Below are 24,725 nucleotides of genomic sequence, written 5' to 3'. Positions count from 1 at the left end.
GTCAGAGAAACACGCACTTTTTCTTAATTTGAAATGGATATGATTTTTTTGGGCGCGCATGTCATCTTTTGTTGTTCCTGTTTTTTGGGATAAATTTACAAATTATCTTAATGTACGGTAACTAGTTCACAAGCCCATTGGAATTTGCTGGAGGTCCCTTTCATCTTTTTTAAAATGTTTTACTCTTTTTTTTTGTTATGTGTTTTTTGTTTGTTTATGAGATGAGACATTTGTTAATTTGCCTCTATGTTTATTAACGTTAGCATATAATACGTAAGCTTGGTTCCCACTAGAACGTAACGCAAGGACGTAAACGCAACGCAGGCGTTTTAACCAATGACAAGCGAAGTTATAGACAGTTAGCAATCACAAGCGAATAAGCCATCGCTTGTGATTGGTCAATTCACTTGCGTTGCGTTACGTCCTTGCGTCGCTAGTGGGAACCACGCTTTAAGGCATACCTAAAACTATCAGCTTATTTTACGTATTTTTAACTTGATTTTTTGATTGCAGTTCCATTCGACGTTGAGAAGAAGTCATATTGACGGCACGCACCGAGTGACGTTGATATAAAATTCTCTCGCATTTAAAATTAGAAGGTAAAAAAAAACGTTTTTAACAATCCATCGCACATCGTGTATTCTCTTGTGTTTAATTTGAATTGCGATCCGCATAAAGGAGGACAATACGTTGAATTCCATAGTTAATGCATATCAGAGTGCATATTCTTTGAATAGGCGATTATTGCCGTCATGATTCCTGCCGTTTAAAAGTCAAAATATTGCGACAGTGCGATAATGTATAAAGCTCTACACTATCAAACTAGTTTAACAAAGAAAGTACAAATATGGTAGTGATATGCTCAAATATGGTAGTGATATGCTCAAATATGGTAGTGATATGACATCATCATGTCCATATATGGGCACATCACATTTTTGTAACATAACGTTTGATAGTGTAGACAGAGCTTAAGACCTGATGAGTTTGCTTTAAAAAACCCAATACCATTGCCTCGCACGCAGCACACGTGTAAATGGACACCCGGAACTTTGTATGGAACCAACATTTCACTAGAAATATACTCGCGACTCTGCAGTACCGTATATGGAAAATTTGAAGACGAACATTATTATGGTTACCAAAGAAACATGGTGACATGCGGTTCATAGGCCTACAGTATACCATCTATGATGAATAGGCCTATCTAGGTTAAAGATTACTACGTGGGATGACATTGATTGTTGATTTTACCCCTCCCTCTGATATAAATTTGTACTATTGGCGAGTTAATGTTTTGTATGTAAAGGAAGGTTTCTTCCGAGAGAGATTGGTACGGTATGACAACTGAGTTTATAATCCTAATTGTTGTCCTTTCCTCATCACTGAACCAGAATTTAGTCACTTTTCACTCATTAGAAATGTTGCACATGATCGGTATCTCGGTAAGGTGCATAATCTTTTTAATATTGAAAGCGAAGTTAGAGTGAGCACATCCCTACCCAACCTCTAATCACCATCCTATCCTCCTCCTTCATCCATTATCAATAGTAATTGTATAAGTATTATTTTAAATTACGAGATATTTATGATATTGTTGGCCCAACTCCTACGCGTCATCTTAGAATGTTTTTCTGCCTCCTCAGCCAACCACCACGTATTAATATGTATGTTTATTATTCTAACAAACTGCGGATACGACTATCGTAACAATAGACATTAAGACATAATGAACAATGAATTTCTTATCAAAATTTAGAGAAATAACATAAAATATTCGACGACGACGCTCGTTCCTATTGTAAGACTACTTATAGTAAGAGTATTTGTACGGTGATCATCATTCTTACCTGAACAAAACAATAAAGACTTCAAGATATAACACGGAACACTGTCATAGAGGTGGGCAGCTTACACCGTTCTCTCATACTGTATTATCCTCTTGTGAATAAAAGGTAAGTACCGTAAGTTTTAATTGTAACCAAAAAAAAAAAAAAAAAATAATAGGCATACAGATTGCATTTCAAATTTAAAGGAATGTTCGTTCAAGAACACGGTTACAATGATTTGCGTAACGCAAATTGACGCATTTGCGTTGCGTTTTGTTTGTTGCATTTGCGTTGCGTTGCGTTGCGTTGCGTTGCGTTTACTTTGCCTCCTTTTAGATACAAAATAACCGACCGACCTAACCGTCAAACTGACCGACCTAACCATCAAACCAACCGACCTAACCGTCAAACCGACCGACTTTTATACAGGTTAATTCAATTTCAATAATATGCTAGCCGACCAACAAATTCGAAATGGCCCCACAATTGTTATAATTACTTCATGATTCTATTAAATTTAACAAATAAAAACCATTAACAATCAGGTAACCTTTAACTGTAACTTGTAAGAATCGTTAAGTTATTTATTTTGATTAATTTTAATTCAATAACGTTAACGCCTAACACCGCCTACTACCATCATCAGCAAGCCAGCCAGCTCCTAGCTACTAATAATTCTCCCTAAATCCCTTACTTTACGCAAAACACTCCTGACGTTATTACCTACCTTGACGGGATGGATATAAGGATGAGACAAGCATTCGTAGATGCTTAGAAAAGATATGCTCTGTGTGAGTAGGAGACAGGATATTAGAATCAATGCGAAATATATATATTATATTAGCTGCTTTGTAAGGTACAACTTAACGGGGTTTATTTCATCTTCGAAAGATACAGTGGTTTACAAGGTAAGGTTGATTATTTATATAAAGGTCTATTTCTGATTTAAGCGGTGAAATATAGATACGTGTTCGTTCCGAAAAATAAGCAGTACTTTGACATTTAGGCCTGTTCACTTTGGTTGATGATAAATGTTGTTTTGTAAACAAGTATTGTATAATAGTTTCCTATATTTATTTCGAAATTCAATCAGTGTGAAATTAATTTAATTTGTGTTTTATTAGCGTAGGTAAAATATAAAAGAAATAAGTAATAATAAATGATTCTCAATTTATTTGATAATTTCTAGTAGAACAAGAATTTCACACAATTATACAATTGAGATGGGTGAGATTACATGTTTTTTTATTGCTGTAGACATTAATGGCATTTAGAAATCATAAACATTCATTCGCACTTAACATCTTCACACCGAAATGCCTCATACTCACGTACTGTATAATGTCTTTGATCACGTGAAAATACTTACATATTAAGTACCTTCTAAAAATAGAAACAAAATAATGGTTGTTTTACAGAGCGCGAACACAGTGCTTTTCATCGTCCAATAAGTATGTCCGTTACCCCAATACTAGCCTCGGTCAGAAATGCCTCATACTCACGTACTGTATAATAATGTCCGACTCATTGATCACGTGAACTTACATATTGAGTACATTCTAAAAATAGATGGTTGTTTTCCAGAGCTTTTTAATCGTCCAATAAGTAGGCCTACGCCGTTACCGTTACCCCATACTAGCCTTGGTCAGGGATTTCTAAGCCGGGGATCGAAACGCCCTTCTCCATAAGATAAGATAAGATAAGATAACTTTTATTGATCCTCAAAAAGGAAATTCATTGCTCGTCATAATAACAAGAAAACACAATAAAAACAAATATAGCATAAAACCATTCATAAAAAAACATCAAAAAATAGAAGATAAAATTATCTTCTTGACTTTCTGTTGTACTGGATGATACCGGAGGGAATAAAGGATTTGGCATATCGATTTGTTTTCACACTGAGGAGCCTCAATCTACCACTTGGATTAAGTTGGTCTATGATCACTTTGTGGAGAGGATGAGAGGCATCCGACTCAATGCGTTCAAAATCTTTCTTGGAGGTGTTCTAGGTGCACATCGGTAATGGAAGGCAGTTCCAGACCAATCATTTTACCAGCCCGACGGATGAAAGTTTCAAGGCGTCCTTTATTCCCTCCGGTAACATTACCAGCCCAACAGGAGAGGCAGTACGTCCAAACACTACATATAACGGAACTATAGAACGAAAGTAACATCAAATCACAGGAGTTAAATTTATATAAAGTTCTCATACAATACATTCTGGGATTTAATTTTTTGCTGATGAAGTCTATATGGTCTCCCCAACTCAGTTTATCATTGAAAACAATACCTAGATACTTGTACTGGTCAACAATTTCAATTTCTTTACCTTTGATAGTGATTGGTTGAAAATTAAATTTATGTTTAGTCCTAAAATCAATGATCATCTCCTTTGTTTTAGATGCATTTATTTGGAGATAATTATCGTCACAAAATTTAACAAATCTTTGTATTTCGCTACGATAATGTTCATCATTGTTTGAAACTATGAGACCAATAGTACAAGTGTCATCAGCGAATTTAACAACGGGGCAAAGCTCATCATTTAAAGATCTGTAATCGGCCGTATACAAGGAATATAATTTAGGTGCATTGACAGTACCCTGAGGAACACCGGTGTCAGAGGTTACGATTTCTGACTTAACACCATTAATATTAACAAATTGTTTTCTACCACAAATGAAATTTAAAACTAAACGAACAATATTGTAGGCCACCTACCACTTTTGTCATAAATCACTTTAAATTATTATTTTCACAATCATCGACTAGTAGTAGAATAGACCATCGAGACTTTTAATTCGAGTCTGTAAATAGGCTAATGGGCGGGAGGGTCTAATTTGACGGGATTTTTTATTATGAGGGAGATGAAGACATTTTGTCTTTGTTTTTAGTAATTATCTTCTCTTATAGATGGCCACTGTGAACAGTATTTCATTGATGGTAATTTTCGTCCTCTACAAGTTCGCCTGTATATGCGACGGTGCTACTAGAGGTGGTGGAAGGCGGGGTGTCGGCGGCGGCGGTGGTGGGAGAACCTCAGACGTCGTATATTTTAAATGCGCACTATCAGAAATATCGTACCCGACTCAAGTTAAGCGATTTTACACAAACCCAACAAGCGTTAATTCGAAGATACGATGCGAGGGAACTGTTCTAGTAAAAGCATGTGAAGGAAACTGTCCGTCGAGCGAGATGTGGAGTATAAAAAGAGGCTTGACTAGGGTAAGCATTTGCTATCTTCTTCATTTGTTGTTGTAGAAAGAAATTGTGAACCGTGTTGACGTCACTAGAATAGTAGGTAAGTTGGATGGTAAATAAAAGCAGATCTCCCTCACAGTTTTAAGCCAAACATCTTCTATACAAGAAGTGAATACAATTTACGAGAAATACGTATTTATTTATATTTATTGAGTTAAGTGAAATACTTATCTCACGTAAGTTTGATTATTGGTGAATACGGCCACTGGGTTTATCTGAAACCGAGACTAAACTTAAAGTGGGTATAGAGGGCGCATAGACTGAATGTATTTGTATGATATTATGGAAATATTCAACATTAACATACAGGTTTTTATTTACAGGTATGTCGATGCTGTGATATAAGTAGTAAAGAATCAATCAACGTCATGTTACGTACCTGCCGTGATCACACGGGTAGAATGTTACGAGGTGTTGCGCGTAGTGCAAAAGTGAGCGTACCAACAAGTTGTGGCTGTGCGAGATGTAGCAACAGTCCATCATCTTGATAACGTAACATGTAGGCCTACGCATGAAAAAAAGGCATGCGGTTCACTTGTAAACTCGGGTGGAGCACATTTGAAATTACACCAAGAAATATAAAATAATGTTCTATGTTTGAATTGAAGTAGCCCCCCCCCCCCATCTCCACTTACGATTGCGCGCTAATGTTTAATGTGCTTTTGCATTTTGTAACAGCAACTGGCAGCGGTAAAGAGCACACTCGACGCGCGCGTGCAAAACCTGTATAATTTGGACGCGCGTATCAACAACTATCAAACAATGGTTGATGTTGGTCACGTGCTCTCGTCCGGCTCATTAATGTAGCCAGACTAGGCTACTACAATGAAAGCTATAATTCGGATGGAATGTTTCGAGCCCTTAACATCTATACGGTAATACCGCGAACTCCATGACATGAGTGATAAATACTAATATCTTTATTGCTAAAATTGTACTTCTATTTTAAAAGCTCGCGTAACATTAGTTATACCGTTTTCATAATTGTATAGCTATAATTTTACGTTTATTACATTCCACAAGGAATTGATAGTTTAAGAGGCATACAGTAATTGAATAGTCTATCATAGGACGTCTGTATTTGAACAGTAAATACTATTGAGGGAGATTATATAAAGATATAAATAAACTACATACCCTACAATAGCAAGAGTCGATTTTCCAAATACTGTGTAATAGGGGTTGTTTTCGATAATTCGACGAAGACGACCGGTAGTGTATAACGATAATTTGTTGTGACACGTTTGAATACGGATGTAATGAATGATTTGCATAACATATTCCTACACCTGGCTAGGTAACAACCCCGGTTATTATTAGTTGCAAGTTGTTCCCAAAACACCACTATACACGCATACTTCATGATATTATGTATTTAAAACTTATTTTGATAAGAGTTGGTGTATTTATTATTAACAGTCATAGCATACTGGGTACAGATGTAGCAAACTTGATTCATGCATGCAAAGAGCAACCAATCTTTTCCGTCACGTCAGTTGCAAAACGTACATGTTTCTAGATAGTTACGAAAGTCAGTATACCGCTAATAAAGAAACACATTATCAGCGCATTAGACGCGTTATATGAACGTCTAGAGACTATAACAGCGGCTTAAAAACGCGTTATATTAACGTCTAGAAACGTTATATCAGCGCATTAGACGCGTTATATGAACGTCTAGAGATCAGCGTCTTAAACGTGTGCGTGCGTGTTTCTTTTGATGTGCCATTGTATTTCAACTTGTGAAATTCTACATTAAAGTATTATATTCATTTCATATATTACAGTATAAAGTAATTTATTATGACGTCATTAAACTACAACACAGATATCATGTGTGGTGATAAATGTTGTTAAGTTGTCATTTATTTGTATTGCCGTCACTGTTATATAAAACAATGATTATGATGTGTCTACTACTACGAATTAGGAGCAGTATATAAATGAAGACTACAGCCAACCCCTTTTTAGGATACTTGAATTTTGTTCCTTTATTTCCCCCACCTTTGTCGCACGGTCGAATAAAATATACAAATAATGAATGTTTATGAGTGCAATGGTACAAATAATGGCACGAGGTGAATGATGAAAGGTTATATCAACGAGGCAAAGCCGAGTTGATATAACCTTTCATCATTCACCAAGTGCCATTATTTGTACCATTACACGAATACAAAACATTCATTATTTGTTTTATATAACATCTAGACGTTTTTTTTTCGTACACAAAAATGTTTCAAAAAGTACTATTTAACGATCGTTGAATAGTGCGTACTATTGCACGCCATGTGACCCACATTCGTCCAATCAAATGACAGGAATTTATATAGGTGTTATATAACATTTATTATATTACGCGCGTATATCAAAGCATGTGAAGAATATTGAATTTCTATCCGTCTTATTTATATGTGTATTGCACTGAAACTAAATATTACGACAAACAAAATATCGTCAGCATAATTGAGTTTATTAAAATCTCAATTGCATAGAACGTTACCAACATAATGCTCTCTGCATAATACTTTCTGAATGTCGCCCTCTCTAGTTTAATTTGTATACACCTTATAAAATAACAGTAAAACTTCTTTATATCAAGGTTATTCTTTCTAGAGATTAAATTAACAGATCGATTCAAAATTAAGTCGACTGATGAACTAAATATATTTATGTAAATAATAATCAGTTATACAATATAATAGGATAATATATTAGAATACAGCTACACATACCAAACCCCACAATGTTCTCACACACAGAAGTTTGCCAACATAATGTTGGTATCCTCACATCGCATATCAACATACCCAGTGTTTAAACACATCGGGGACGCATACCATACAAAGGTGTTGAGCCCCCAGTTTGTGGAAACTCTGGATTTTTGCTAGGCGATGTATTAAAGGGTTTATAAGTCAACATTATGGTTCAATTGTAGCCTTAAAAATGAGTCTCAAAATGGTAAAAGATTGGTGATTAACTAGGGTCTATCAACAGTAGAATATTACTGTCCAGATAATAATAACGGATTCTTAAAAGTACACCACAGTACAAATTTATACCACTCATCATGGTGACAATAATCTGTACATGGGTAGTATACATCTCTATTAGCGTTCTTATGATACTTTTGGGTCTAATTTAACAGAAAAATGGGAATATGATATACCAAACAAATGATCATTCCCATATTCAATTGACATTCAGGTCCACGTATTAAAAACAACAAAAACAATATCTAATCTAGGGGTAGATGACAAAAAAAAAATAAAAAAATCATGAGATACAAAATATGAAAGGCTTTTGGAAGTCAAGTTTAAACTACTCCAGTAACTCAAAAAACTTTTAATAGAGTTTGCGGAAAAGTTGGGGAAATTTTAAGTAAGTATATTTTACATTGTAAGTAATACATATTTAAACAAATAGATAATCTTCATTTGTGCTCAATATAGTATTGGAATTGATTGTCACACATTTAGCCTACAACAATTAGTTTGTTCTATTGTTTTTTTAAACAATTTGCTCTCTATAGAAATTTAATAATATATAATTTTGTTAATGAAATTAATGTAAACCAAACCTATTGCTAGCATTATTAATTCATATTTACAAACATACTTAAAATTTCTTTTTTATTATGTACGGTGTAAAATGTAAAACATTAAATTTTATATGCAAAGGACTATCGGTATTCGATTGGTCAACTGTGTTAAAAACTCTTCAATAGAAGGATTGGGATTTAAGGATGTTTACTTTTTCAAACAATGCTGTCATGCATTAAAATTGAATTGATTTTAATGTCAACGCTTCTTAGATTATCTCTAAACTTTAACGTGGTCAAATTCATCTTCTCAAATCGTGTATAACCATAGAGATATTATTCCAGTGAACAAGATCTCGATGACGTATAACACTGTCATGCATAAAATTGAATTGATTTTAATGTCAACGCTTCTTAGATTATCTCTAAACTATAACGTTGTCAAATTCATCTTCTCAAATCATGTATAACCATAGAGATATTATTCAAGTGAACAAGATCTCTATGACGTATAACACTGTTCTTTTTTAGCTCATTCAAGTCCAGGATTTACACCATATTAAGTTGGATTATTCATTTAAAATCCATAAAACTTTATGTAAACAATATGATAAAAACATTTCAACTTTTAAACTACAATATAATAAAAATAGTAATAATAATACAAAGATTTAAAATGTCATTCTATGTTTTATATACAGTTTGTAACAACATATTAAGATGTAAACATTCTACTGCAGTTACTGCATTAATTAACACTGCAGTTTTTTCATCTGAAAAGTGTTACTGGTGTATGATTACTGCAAAAAGAATTACTGCAGTAATCACAATAGAAAAAGTCATCTACCATTCATCTAGCACAAAAAACTAGTCTTCACAGATATTATTTCAATTGTCTGATCCAAAGAGTCTACTTTTTATTATTATTTTTCAATTGTTTGTCTGTACCAAAGAGTCTACTTTGTTATTTGTCTGTACCAAAGAGTCTATTCTTCATAATTATTTTCAATTGTTTGTCTACTAAATAGCCTACTCATTTGATTATAATTTATATTATTTCAGATTCTACATTTTCTTATCATTTCTGTTACCATATTTCAATTACTGCAGTAATCATAATAGAAATACAGTCATCTACCATTCAACAAGCACAAACAACTAGTCTTGGCAGTTATTCATTATTTCAAGTGTTTGTTTGTCGTTACTAAAGAGTCTTTGCGATTTATTTCTAGCAAACTATTGCCTCTTGTTTCCGTTGATCCATCTTAAATCGTTTAGGTTCGTTTACATCTTGCGGAATATTTTCCTTATTTATCGATAATGTTCTACGTATACCTTGTGGACTATACGGTACTGTCTGTTTGTCAAGCGGCTCCTCCAACCGATCTATCTTTGAATCGTACGACTGCGAAACATCCATTTTCGGATCTTCCGTTTCAACATGTTCAGTAAATGATTCTTCCATTTTAATTTCATCGCTAAGTTCCTTTTCTTCACCACATGTTGTACAATTTCGTATTACTTTAGGCGTTAGGTTTTCAACGCCAGTATCGTTCATTAGTTTGTCAATATTACAGTGGTGACTATGTGTTTTCTCCTTACACTCATAGATTTCATTTGAGTTGACCTCAGAAATGCACTCGACTTTTGAACTGTCAAGCGTCATCTCAAACCACGGGTGGATCATACATTCTTTTATTGTAGATCTCTCACTAGAAAAATAATAATAAAAAACATTAATTATTTTTTTCAGAACTATTATTAACCAAATACTAGCTTAATTAACTACTCTGGTCTGACTCACTTACAAAACATATACAGGACTCAAAATTCACTCACAATTTAATAGGATAAAAGTTGGTTTTAACAAAACTTAAGTGTGGCTTACTTTCAATAAGAACTTAAAAAGTTCACAGTTCATACATTTTTACATGATACCAATCACTAATTACCAAGTTATTAAACTCACTTCCCTGCTAGTATATGAAAAACACAATACATGATTGTGCTAAAAAACGTGTGAAGATAATGACAAAAAGAAAGCATTCAATAGGCAGATGTTTCTCTTTCAGTGTCTCTTTCACGATCCATTTGCAACGGAGAAAAGCAATTCGGTAACTGTTGTTGATACATGTTATTTAAGGGTGAAGTAGGAGATAAATCGTGTGCCGAAATGAAAGATAAACAAGTAAGAAAAATATTTGTGTAATACAGTATCTATGATGTCTGATGTTGGTAAAGAGGATGTTTACCACAATCGGTATTTTTCAATTAAAAAATGCAATTACTTTGGGAATGCGGCTTTAGTTTTTATTGATAATAAACAACTGTACTATGTTCATCATTCACTCAAATAAGTCTTTATGTGAATGGGCAGTGGTAGCATTGGGCCTGGGTATGAAATATTCAGCCAAAATTGGGGGGTGGGATTTCCTAAACAATGGATTTTATTTCATTAACAGTGGAATTTCTAGTCTTGTCTTGTATCCCAAGTAGGCCCAAAAGAAACAACAGGCATTAAAATATGTTGAAAAGGCAAAAAACACCTCAAGTCTCCAGCGTTGGATGGCCACTTAGGGTTCCTAAACCAAGGGCCTCAGGCCTCTGCGTTACGCCACCGAGTAAATTAAAATACAAAATGCTTAGTTTAATTGTAATTTTCCCATCAAAATGCATTGGTACACATTGCCTATATAACCAGTATAATGGCCCTCCATTGAGAAAATCAAGTCAATATAATTGTAAATTTAATTCATGGCTGTTAATGATGACACAATAAAATTTGATCTTGTTGCTGTTGTTCTTATTAAAACAACATTAGAATAACAACAAGTTAGACCAAGGGCAACAAAACAATCACTGATTACATTTCACACAAGTTCTTTAACAATCTCCAAACAAACTTTCATCATCATCAGACTGTTATTTTACAATATATGCAAACAAAGGTCCATCAAAAGGATGTCTGTCAGACACCCCCAAGCAACACAACTGCCCCACAATGCTCCTCTAAAAAAAATTTTTAAATGTCATTTTAAGACTCCTGGTGGTAGAACTAAGTATTTTTGAAAAATGGAGACTCAGTGTAGAACTCTAAACCCCACAACGCTCATCTAAAAAACCAATGTTTTAAATGTAATTTTAAGATGCCTCTACCATAATTCTGGTGGTAGAACTAAAGTCTTTTGAACTAAAAAAATAGAGACCCAGTGTACAGATTTGACTCATGTGCACTCTAAAGTCTGTCTGTCTGTCTGTCTGTCTATCAAACTTTATGTGACAAATGTGATGTGCGCATATACGGACATGATGATGTCATATCACTACCATATTTGGGCACATCACACTTTTATTGTCAACTGGTTTGATAGTGTAGACAAAGCTTAAAAGAACTTGGGCATCCAAGATGATGAGTAGGTTTAAATTCAACACCTGTTGATGTTACATACTACTATATATACTACTACTACTATAGTATAGTACAGCTTTGTTTACGAATAGGGATTAATCACATCAAGAACCATTGTTTTCCACCACAGTGTAAATAGATACATACCTTGGATCTTTAACACATAGTCGTTGAATAAAATCTTGAGCCTCTTCTGAGATCTCCTCAAATATGTCTTCTGGAAACTCTAGATTTATTTGTGAGATGTTAAGTAGCGTTTCTTGTTTGGATTCTCCGAGGAACGGTGAAATGCCGGTGAGCATGACGTACGTAAGCACACCTACACTCCAAAGGTCACTCGCTAAAGTAATGGGGTCGTAGTTAATCACTTCTGGAGCTAAAAGACGCCAAAATATTACATAATTGTTTTTAATAAAGGTCAACATTGAATCCTGCAGTTAAGAGAAACGAAAGAAAGACCATTCATCTCAAGTATGCCTATCATAGTAGTGGTTAGCATGCTAGCATTGCCAATCCCAGAGGACTAGCTTAAAATCCTGACAATACATTAAAATTCTGTGTACACTAACTAGTTATAATGGTAAATATGGTAGTGATATGCCCAGATAATGGTAGTGATATGACATAAAATCATGTCCATATATGGGCACACCACATTTTTTTGTCACATTAAGTTTGCTAGTGTAGACAAAGCTTTAACGCTTTAATATCTATGAAATGTAATCTGTCTGCCCATGCTATTAAAACATGAAAACATATCAAGTTACAAAACAAAATTTTAGTGTATTTTAAACTTTAACGTATAATTTCATAAAAATCTAAAAGTATATGTTGTTACAATATACAGTATCAACTTTCAAGAAACAGTTTTTAGATTTAATTGTAAACAAAATCATTCAATATTCACCCACGCCAATAAGCCACAAAACAAACAATAAAGAAAATATATATTTGATTTCCGTCAGCTAAGTAATATTAATTTTCATCAACGATTGCTTACCGACATAATCCAACGTGCCAACAATATCTCGTAGCTCGGTTTCTCCGTTAATGAACCGAGCAATGCCGTAATCAATCAACTTAATATTACTAGACGTGCGTTTGTGCAACTGTTCTGTCAATAAGATATTTTGAGGCTGGAAATATATAAAAAAAAGTTTAATAAGTAATGTACATACAGTAGCTAAAAATTTATGAGAATATGAAAATTGGAATTATTTTTAGATAAAAATTATAATAAAGGAAGAAAAGCTAATAAAATTATATAAAAATAAGAATTATTAAAATCTACTTCACTGTACATTAAAAGAACATGATAACAGTAAATATTTCTGTAGTGTAACTGTAATACTGTAAAAAGAATGAAATATAACATTAGAAATACAAAAATATCAATTTAATTGTTGCAGTTTATTATTTTCTCAAGGTAATTGAGGTAATACCATCTGTTAAGTGACGTCTCTATATTCTTGCCTTTTGTATACTCCGAGACGCAATTTCGCAATCAAAAAGCTTGTAAAAATTTCATGTTTAGAAAGATTTTTCTTTCTTTAGATGTGGGATGTTTCTACTAGAGAAGGTATGGTTGTGGACTGTCTCACTTTCAGGTAGGGCCGTTAAATTCTAATTTTGTATTATTCTTCTCTCACTTGGCAGAGAAAAGGAATGATGTTGATTTATCCAGGTAAGCTAGGCGCAAAATAGACTACGAATGCTAGTAACGTAATTGATATATGATATTGTTAAAAATGATAAACAATTTATGCTATAAGATCTATAATGATATAAATAAATGTGTATAATTGTAAACATAATCTGCAATTATAAGTGATATATTTGTGTAGAAATCAACAGGCAGGCAGTGATATACTGAATAATAATTAATTAATTTGAGACAATAAAGATTTTCCTCATCCTATCGTTTCAAATGTGTAAAAATAATATACAGACAAACAAAACATATACAGTATACAGCAAGCTCATCTTATTGTATGCATAATACGGTCTAATTAAAATAACCAGTGGACCTATGTGATCTCTGTACATTAATTCTTTCCAGACACGACTGCAGGTAACTCAAATAAAAGAAATCAATACGAAATCTAATCTGTATGTCTTTAAGCTTATTTCTCCGCATCTACATTCATGGAATCTTAAATGCCAACTGCATTTAGTCTGTACTTATTCAGGAATTAATTATAATCAGAATAATTTGTTTCTTTTAGCTATGTAGCGGTATACTCTATACAAATCATACATATCATATATTACATCATAAATTATACAACATACCTGTATACCTGTATTAAGAGATTTAATTTTAATTTATATTAAAGGGATGTTTTGATCTTATAATTGTTCTTGTGTTGAATTGTTCTATAGTGTCCATTGAACATGCAAAATCATTTTGTCGTCGTGAGGTGGTTTCCCGAATGATCGTAAAATCAAAAACGGTACTGTGTATGACCAACTAGCGTTATTGTCACCGGCTAGTCATCCATTCATAGAAGTACTGATGTAGTAGCCTACCTGTACGGAGACCATAGAATGTGACCCGAGGCATGACTAACTACGACTTTAGATGATAGAAAGTTGAGAAAAAATGTTACGAGTAGTTGTACGACATGAAGATGTTTATGAAATTATGTCAATAATGTTTACACACTAGGCATACAAATAGTAATGTTTGTTAGTAAAAATAATTTTGAGTTAATCAGAATAAGATATAAGGAAGAAAAGCTAAGAGACTATGGAGCGGCTATTCCTGAATATACAATACTAAGTATCGTAGATTTAAATTATAAATTTTAGGCGATCTTGTCAAAGGTCAAGCGCCTATAGCCTGCCACGTTTCGATATTCAATATTGAACTTGACCTGACGTGGTTCCATGGTATCTTTATATGAAAATGGTAGAGTGGATAGAAAATAATTAATAAAAAATTTACCTTAAAATGGTTTTGAACTGAACCGGTGGATGTCTTGTTGTTGTATGGTTTTAGTTTAAAATACTCTATGTTCGATATTAGTGCGTGTGCGTAATAGAATGAAATGCGTGCGTACGATGTGCGCGATGCAGAGTTGTACAATAGTGTATGTTTATAAGTGTATCGTACATAGTAGTAGAAGATCGAAAATATAACATAGGTATATAATATGATAGAATATGAAAAAGTAGTATAGAATGTAGAAAAAGGAAATGTTTGTTAATTAAACATGCAAAATCATTTGTCTATGTGTACTTAATGTAATTCTTTTTTGAATGGATTGAATAGACAAAATAAATGGTTAAATTCAACCAAAAATCCATTTGCTGGCAGCCATTTTGGCCATTTTTACTTTAATATACCAAATATAATGACAACAATATTTTGGTTTAACATTGTATGACAGTAATCATTAGTTACTGTTACGTGGACAAGGATAATTACTGTTAGTACATACTGGTTCAGCTGTATAAACCTACATCCGTGTAAGTTTAAATACTTGGTTCTAGTCTGCCAAAGGCACTACAGTTATAGTTAAGTGTACCTACAACAGAAATATTCAATTGACGTTGAGAACAATCATCAATACTTTCTTCTTATTCTAAGCTATTCATGTTGGATGTTGTACTCGCTTTTCGAAATTTGGAGTTTACATATTTTATACATTAATTGCAAATAGAATACTAATTATGCTTTCTTCCCACTCCGCCAAGAGATTTATAGTTTTTGTTTATTATATAAAAAACAAAAACTGTAGGAAAGTTAAAAAAAACATTGATTATCTCAACAGAGAATCATGTGTTACATAATTTGTACATAGAGTACGGTATGTATTATTTTGAATTAATGTAATGAAATATTCAATCACTTGACATTCATGTTGTGTTGCCTAGCAACTAATACATGGATTGTGTCTATGAGGAGATGTGACAGTGACGTACTTGTTAGGGTCTCTATGTTGTCAAACGAAAAAATGATACTTTTGTTGTTTGATTTGTTTATTAAATGTACATAAATGTTGATTTTGGTGGAAATAAATTTTTGAATTGAATAAGATGTGTTTGTGAGTGACCAGTCGAATATGTATTATTTCTGTCTTTAGTAGTTTAAAGATGTATTGTTCCCCAAAAACATGAAAACTGAAGATTAATTAAATCAGACTTTGAATACGTTATTTTGTAGTTTTAATAAAATTAATGTTTACACTTACACAATAAATGGTTAAATTCAACCAAAAATCCATTGGCTGGCAGCCATTTTGGCCATTTTTTACTTTAAATTACATTTTTTTCAGGCAAATACATTTTTTTAAAAATCCAATTTTTGATCAAAGTGGATAACTATTATGTTACATTAAAATGGAATATTCAACAAAATATGTTTAAAAGAATTATTTTTTCAGGGGGACAATACATCTTTAACAATATCTAAAACAAAAAAGAAGAAATTATTTTAAGAAAGGTGTCTGCGAGTGACAGTTGAATAAACTTAGTTACTATTTTTAGTAGTATAATTTAATAAACATAACAAATCAGCAAGTAGTTATTTATAAACCAACAAACAAGTAGTTTCCTATTGAAACTTTTCAATTTGACCACGCCAATGCAAACTGGTCATGTTTCAAAAGTACAAGTGGAAAGTTGGTTGATAAAATGCTCCATTACATTTCTTCAATATATATCTTTCAGTCAATTAACTTACAAATGCAAGGAGATATGATAGGGTATCAATTCTTTTAAGAAGGGGGCGAGCTTGAAATCGCGGAATGCGGATCTTCATTTTGTTACCTTTATGATACGGTAAACAAGATATGTCTAAAGTTACAAACGCTTATGGTAGTAATTATACATACCAAAATCTGAAGTTCAAAAAACGGGAGGTGATGTGGTTTGAGGTGACTTTTTTTATATGAACACCGCCCTCTATTTATCATCAAGATCAGGAGACGAGGAGAGCGTAGTGTGGCCAAAACGGGAGAGATAGCATGTACAATACTACCAGAGACTAAATCTACATTTGTTTGCATTCAAATTCCGGAAATCTGGGTACAAATCCTCTGATTTTTCATTTCAGTCAAAATAGATAATCATCTTAACCTATAAAAGTCAATCTTAACCTTATTTATAAATTATAATAAATGATTAGATCAAATGATGAAATAAGTTCATTCCATAAAAAAAAACTGGTTTGATAAAAAAAAAAAGTTTCCACTTTAGCACTCTCTTCACTATTTTGACTTAAGCAAAAAGAAAAAAGATTGATAATGCCAAGGGGATGTGGCTTTAGTTTGCAATAGAATACATTTTTTTTTTTTATTTAAACATTTTCATTTTTATAATATGTAGGTCAGTATCACACCATTCAAACAACTGCTAGTACAAGAACATTCATTTGCTATCATATATCCTATTAAAAATACAGTTAGCTACATCCATGTGACTGGCCATTCCAGTGGAATAATCTTCGTTTAGCCACGCTGCATTCTAAACAGAAGTAACTTAGTTTGCTACATGATACGATTCAATGTAATTGAGTTCAAAACACAGTGAACTTTCATAAATTAAGATCTGATCCACGTCGGTAGACAAGAGATATAATATCATCATTAAGTTTTAAAATAATTTACTTGTGAACTATAAATAATACCCAAGACGAATAGCATAACGGATGATGATGATGATATAAATAATAATACCATATTTAGTAACAAAATTTACTGAAAATCGTGGGAACAATTATCGCCAATATACCAAATATAATGACACCAATATTTTGGTTTAACATTGTATGACAGTAATCATTAGTTACTGTTACATGGACAAGGTACGGATAATTACTGTTAGTACATACTGGTTCAGCTGTATAAAGCTACATCCGTGTAAGTTTAAATACTTGGTTCTAGTCTGTCAGAGGCACTACAGTTATAGTTAAGTGTACCTGCAACAGAAATATTCAATTGACGTTTAGAACAATCATCAATACTTTCTTCTTATTCTAAGCTATTCATGTTGGATGTTGTACTCGCTTTTCGAAATTTGGAGTTTACATATTTTATACATTAATTGCAAATAGAATACTAATTATGCTTTCTTCCCACTCCGCCAAGAGATTTATAGTTTTTGTTTATTATATAAAAAACAAAAACTGTAGGAAAGTTAAAAAAAACATTGATTATCTCAACAGAGAATCATGTGTTACATAATTTGTACATAGAGTACGGTATGTATTATTTTGAATTAATGTAATGAAATGTTCGATCACTTGGCATTCATGTTGTGTTGCCTAGCAACTAATACATTCGATACTAAACACATGTGGTTGCCAGGCAACATGTTGGATTTCAATTTCAGTTGCTATGCACAGGTGGTTGTGTAGAATGACATCACAGAATTCAGTCAGTTTGAATAACATCTCAATCATCAAGATCTCTTTACCACTCTCACGTATCCGGCGTTGGAAATTCCAGAAAATAATTGGACTGAAGATTCCACCATTATTTTCAACAGCGAGTCTTAATTAACTAAAGTCCTTAACTAAATTAGCCATCCTGTGCAAAGTTGGAAGAAGGTCAGACTATCAACATTCCTCCCAGCTTGCTAACTCGAGATAATCACGAGTGGAATGCGGTCTAGGTGAATCAATTGCGACGACATCAACAAAAGATCTGTCTGGAAATCAATGGGTAGTTTGCTAATCCGAACAATCACATATCGATCAACTATTGTTTTATTGATAATTGCTTCCTATCATCCTATCCTAATGTCATAGGAATGTTTGCGTCCAAAGAGATAAATAATCTGATTTTAAAAGGGAAAGTGATTTTTGACTGACTTTCATGTCCACTAACTAACAGCACACCATTTATAACACTAATTTAAAAAAAAAAATAAAATAGTCAGATTCCCGAGTTTTTGAAGTGTTGGCTTCAATTTAAAGTAACAAATTAATAAAAAGTTAGGAGTTACATAAGCTCACACGATATGAGGTACTTTGCAGTCACCTTTCAAGGCAGCAATGTTCACAAAGTGCAAAGAGTTTGCACCTGTTTATATTGTACTTCTAATCTTCCACATCACAGAACTAGAAGACATTTCTATCTTAATATTAATAAAGTTTTTTTTAACTTCCTCCAATAAATTATTTTTATTATAGTTCTTTTTTTAAGCCCTTTGACACTTGCAATATTGTACAAACAACATTAAAAAAATCACAGAAAAACTCTACTGGTAACAAAATAGGGAAGATTGATTACAGTGAGTACCCCTAGTTTTAAAGGTTAGATTCTAGGAAAACTATTGTCTTAATTGCGCATATTTCATTATTGTATACACCTCTATTTTAAAAAAAAGTTATATTCAGGTAGACATTTATGGAATAATAAAATAGTTATGGTTGTCCCAGGGGTAACCTGCAGTGGGACCTACAAAAACTGGTAAATTCACTGAGGAGGCAAGAGTAATGATGTTTACAGCTATGCTTCAATGAATGTGTGGTTGTGGTGTGTATTATGTGAACATTATGCCTACCTGTTCAAGCCCATAGCATGGATTGTTACAGGGGTAGCAAAGGGGTTCCCTTTCTCCAAAAAACGTGCAAAGGTATGAGTGTACATTAAGATTAATATCTGTTTTAAGAAGATTGTTTTAGGCCTACAGTAGATGAGAATTGCCTGCTAGGTACAGAAAGACTGGTCTGATCATGTTCATGATCTGTGGCTTATTGGTCAATGTTAGTTTATCCAGGTAAGCTAAGCACGAAATAGACTAAACTAACATTCTGCACTTGGTATACAGATTACAGTATAAGGGCACTTGAAAAAAGTCTTTGCAAAATGTACATACCCATCTATAGACTTGTCTAATCATTTTGAATTCAGAATTTCTAAATATTCACTAAAGACAGAGACTGTATTAAGAAATGGCCACAACTATGTTTCTTTTCACAGAATTGGCCAAAACGCTTCACATGTGAACAAAATGAGTCACATGGGATAGAGGCAAACAACTGCGCTTCAATGCAAGTGCAATTATGAGTGTTATTACAGAAGTGGTCATTCAAACGGAAGTACAGTGCTAATTTGTATGCAACATTTCCTAAACATTCTACAAAATCCCTCATGCAACATAATTTTTTTTTTACAGTTAAAATACGAGAATATAGTAATGTAAATCTTGGTTGGACATTTTCTTGTAATGCAAAACTGTAGGCCACTTAATTCAAAAATATTGAAACATAATTTCAAGGAAGTATTAATACTACTTTATTGTAACAAAATTTAAATCTCCTTTTTTATGTGACCCGATTGGAACTAAAAAACTATCCCTAGACATTTTATGAGTTGCTGGTAAAAATGCATAGCATTAATGATAATCTTTTTTAAAAATACAATAGTTCCCTGCGGAATTTCTAGATAATCTTTTAAGCTTCAGATAACTAAAGGTTAATCCAGAAAGTGGTATAGGATGACAGATGGAATAAGCTCTGAAAGAATTATTGATAAGATGGCAATGATGTTCTTACAATAATTAGATAACTAGAAGAGCATTCATAGTATTTCAATTTTTCCAAAACTGGAAACACTTGTGACATGTGGAGGGGTTTTCAAACGCTACAGTAGCAATTTATTCTTGAGTATCGAAAAACCTGAGAAACACTCATAAAAAAAAACAGAAGAAATTATTAATAATAGACAATAAATATCTAATGTTAAAGTGCAATTTTTTAAAGTTAAGAAAAATTGTATTAATGGACAATACTGTAAGTATCTGATTGTCAACATGGTAAAAATGGAATCTATTATCCACATATAATCACTGAATCCTAAATAATATTAATTCAAATTTCATTGATATTTTCAATCGGTTATTTTTGTTTACTTTGGTTTTTTATGATTTTTTGATATTTTTTATTTTTTGGCAGCCCACCACAAGTTTACACTTTCTGGGGTTCGCCTCTCTTATTTAAAATTGGTTTTTTTTACAAACAATGTTAATAGAAAAGAAAAGAGAAATAAATGTTCTGAAATAAAAAACAAAATCAAATGTACTGTATGCTAGATGTTCAGCATGAAAACAATTTACAGTATAACATTAGTATTTGTGTAGTGTGGCTTTTGGGGTTGGAACGTTACTGGTTTTCAAGCATTGATCTTGGTTCTGAAAAGGCAATTGTATTACATAAAATATTCCCCAAAAATGTTCCTATTGTCATTTCCTGATAGCATAATGTCCACTTCCTGAAGGATAATACAAAAAAAGGAATTGTCAAGGAATGAAAAAATAATAATAATAAAGCTAGTTTCAAATTAAGAAGTTATTCTATGTATGTATGCATGTAATAATTGTTCATCTGTTTTGAGGTATCAATTTTGTTTGCTTAAAATGTTATATCAAAAATATAATACTGTATCACTACTGCTACTACAATAATCTATCTAATAATTCTCCTTTAATTCCATCCTGTCAGGGAAATAATATAAAAATCAATCAATAACAAGATTGGGTAATAGAAGAGAAGAATGCAAGAAGCCTAGAGCACACTCGTTGCTATCCTATCAACTCAGCAGGTACTCAACCAAACACTTCATCCTCCGGCAACACTTAGCAAACCCAATTTTAGAAATGATTGTCTGTAAGGAATTCGACAGAAAAGTTGGATAAATTTACAAGAAAAGTAACAAAATAAACATTTTTTTTACACTTTGGATGATTCAAATTAGTACTTGTGTTAGGTTAGGCTTCCAGGTCTGTGGTCAATAGTAACCACAACCTATTTTTAGAAAGAAACAGTCTGAAAAATAACAAATATTAAAGTTTGCTGGTATTGGAGGTTTTTAGGCCTGTTGCCAAAACCCTAGTGTATGATTCAGTCTTGTTGACAACCACAAGGAAAGCCGGATGGTCAACCTACAAGTCTAATTACTGTACTGTATATACTATATAACTATACATTAAGAATTAAAGTTAAATTAAACTTAAGTTCTTAATGTCCAAATATGGTACTGATATGCTTAAATATGGTAGTGATATGACATCATCATCTCCATATATGGGCACATCACATTTTTTTTGTCACTAAAGTTTAATAGCGTATACAGAGCTTTAGGACCATTGCTGCAGAAACTGAAGTAAAACTATAATAGAAATATCAGAAAAAGGAACACTTTATGTTTGCAGATATTGTTGGGGAAGATCTGCAAATTATCTGATTATAGTGTGTTAAGTAAGTCTGATCAAAAAGCTAATAATTGCATTCCAATTCTATTTAAAAATGAAAACCTACAAAGAAGCGCCAAATCGTCTGTTAGAATGGTATTAGAAGAGTATCAACATCACCATGTATATTTTGATTATGCAAAAAATAGACTGTTGAAATATTTCAACACAATGGTTGGTATGTTGCTATTCATTGTGTGTAGTGTGTTGTGACACAGTGATCCACTCAATTCGATGAACGCCTTTTATACGATATCTGGGTAACAATACAAACTGCTCTTGAAGTAAATAAACAAGTTCTTTAAACTCTTGGATAACTTGTTTACCTTTTAAAATCATGTATAAACTATCGTTTCCATAGAAGCAAACAATAAGATTGTCAGTAAAACTCTGTCTATACTATCGAACTTTATGTAATGTGCCCAAATATGGTAGTGATATGACATCATCATGTCCATATATGGGTATATCACCTTTTTTTTTTGTCAAACTAGTTTATTAGTGTAGACAGAGCTTTAGATTTGAGATTAAGATGATATTAATCACTGAATTGAAAGTTGCTGTTTAAGACAGAAGTAGGCCAACTTTTTTTTTATCAGGTTACGGTACCTACAGTACTGTAGGCACAACATATTTTCAAAATTGTGAACATTTTAAAGGTGAATAAATAAAGGGCTTCAATAATTGGTAGTGCTTTAGTACAGGTGCACGGTTACCACCCATTGACCTGTTTTGGATTGGCAACAACTTTAATATTTTACTCTCATTCCTATTTTTAATATCAAATTTGCTAGTCATTTGATTTGTTGAATCGACATAATGAAATCAAAAAGTAATTTAAAAACTTGGAAAGGCAATGCAATATGAAAGTCCTTTTAATAAATTAAAAAAAAAAGATTGAAATTCAAGTTTTTACATAAATAGTATCACATCTACTATATGCATGGCGTTGTGTGGTGCTTTCCTAAAAATGATCGTACACTCAAAACAGTACTCTTGGTATGATCATGTGTTCATGTTCTAAAACTAAGCATCCATTCATAGAAGTACTGATGAAGAAGTCATTCTGTGGCGACTATAGAATGGACCCGAGAACTGATTTTTTTTACTTTTAAATCATAGAAAGTTATGAATAGTTTGTTAGGATAGAAATGTAGCCCAAATGTTAATTTGTTGTGCACATGATAAGTCTTCAATATCAGAATCAATGCGCAAGATGTGTGGTCTGACCCTAAACCCTGGTATGTAGTAAAATTGATAGAATTAAGGAATATGCCACGGTGTCTACTGCATCAAGTAGCTTCCATAGGGATTCCAATTTATATAGTATTCTTCCTGTATGGAGTCTGGAAGCTGAAAACCAAGGATTAACACTGATCCAGAAAGATTACAATAAAAAGAAACACAACTGAACGGTTAACAATTTTAATTTAATTTATAGTTAATTTCTGACTTGCAATGTGTGTATACATTGGGACACATCTGTTATGGGCAACCCTGGTAATTTGGAAGCTTTTGACAATGACCTAGGATGATATATCCTAGACCTAGTAGGTCCAGCTAGCCTTTCGATTTTGTGATGACAATGTATTATGAAGAACATTTTTTATGGAAAATTGTATATGGAAATTTATACTGTATGCAGTTTAAGTTAGATTTCCAAAATGAACCTACTGTACCTACAATCTCATTCTGTATAAGCTTCGATCTACAAGTCCTGGTCTGTGCTTAAAAGGAGATTGGATGTCAGTATAATCTTTTCACGATAAATGAATCTTATTGACCATTGTCCATAACAATAGCTCTAAGCCATGGTTTTAATCTAGGCTAAACCGTACTAAACAATGACAATAAGAACAAGCATTTAAATAGTTCAAGTTCAATGGTGCCTTAGGTCATTTAAACATTACCCCAAATTAACATGTTTATGTTGAATTTAATCATCTTCTTCACAAAGTTACTAATAATGATTTTCCTTTTGTTTATAAAACAAACGTGACATAAAATAATACTATAAAAGAATAAGAGTGTTGGTAGTTTATTCTATATTGTTGCTGACATAGAATCACTAAAACTACAAAACTTTATTGACAAAAAATGATGTCACGATCTGTGGCAATGAAACAGAATGGAGACATTAGGATAATAAATTTATTTTATTTACTGGTAGTTATAGATTTGATAAAAAAAAGTAAGTTCTTGATGTGTAGTACAGATTTGAAAAAATTGTGTTATTTGATGTATTATTAATGGTTTAAAAATAACACAAAAATGTACTTTTTGATTGATATATAATTAATTTTCAATTGCAATCATTGTAATAAGTAATTGAAAAGGTTCCGTACGGGTAGAAGCAATTTTGGCAAGCACTGATATGACGTCATCATGTCTATATTTGGACACATCACATTTTTTCTCCATTTGATTAATCATAATCTTCAAAAATTGTATATAAAACATGAAACAATAAAACAATGATTTCGGC

At 32.6% G+C, this 24,725-nt stretch overlaps 1 protein-coding gene and 1 long non-coding RNA gene across 2 annotated transcripts in view; one reads left to right on the top strand and one right to left on the bottom strand.

Annotated features, from left to right (window-relative positions):
• The first annotated feature begins 1,725 nt into the window (after nt 1-1,725).
• On the top strand, nt 1,726-6,909 carry LOC140056373 (uncharacterized). Its single transcript, XR_011846751.1, has 3 exons — nt 1,726-1,955; nt 4,746-5,057; nt 5,417-6,909. It is a non-coding gene; the product is annotated as an uncharacterized lncRNA (long non-coding RNA).
• Nucleotides 6,910-7,547: 638 nt separating this feature from the next.
• The window catches only part of LOC140056287 (serine/threonine-protein kinase 17A-like), a 37,923-nt gene continuing 20,745 nt past the window's right edge, over nt 7,548-24,725 (bottom strand). The window contains exons 4-6 of the mRNA XM_072101649.1: nt 13,041-13,176; nt 12,188-12,416; nt 7,548-10,343 (exon numbers count right to left, since the gene is read on the bottom strand). Coding sequence (XP_071957750.1) covers nt 9,860-10,343; nt 12,188-12,416; nt 13,041-13,176 — 849 coding nt within the window. The 3' untranslated portion in view covers nt 7,548-9,859. The remainder of the gene's footprint in view (nt 10,344-12,187; nt 12,417-13,040; nt 13,177-24,725) is intronic.

The sequence above is a fragment of the Antedon mediterranea genome, chromosome 1, assembly GCF_964355755.1.
Source record: "Antedon mediterranea chromosome 1, ecAntMedi1.1, whole genome shotgun sequence".
Taxonomy (NCBI): domain Eukaryota; kingdom Metazoa; phylum Echinodermata; class Crinoidea; order Comatulida; family Antedonidae; genus Antedon; species Antedon mediterranea.
This window is presented reverse-complemented; position numbering and strand designations above follow the sequence as displayed.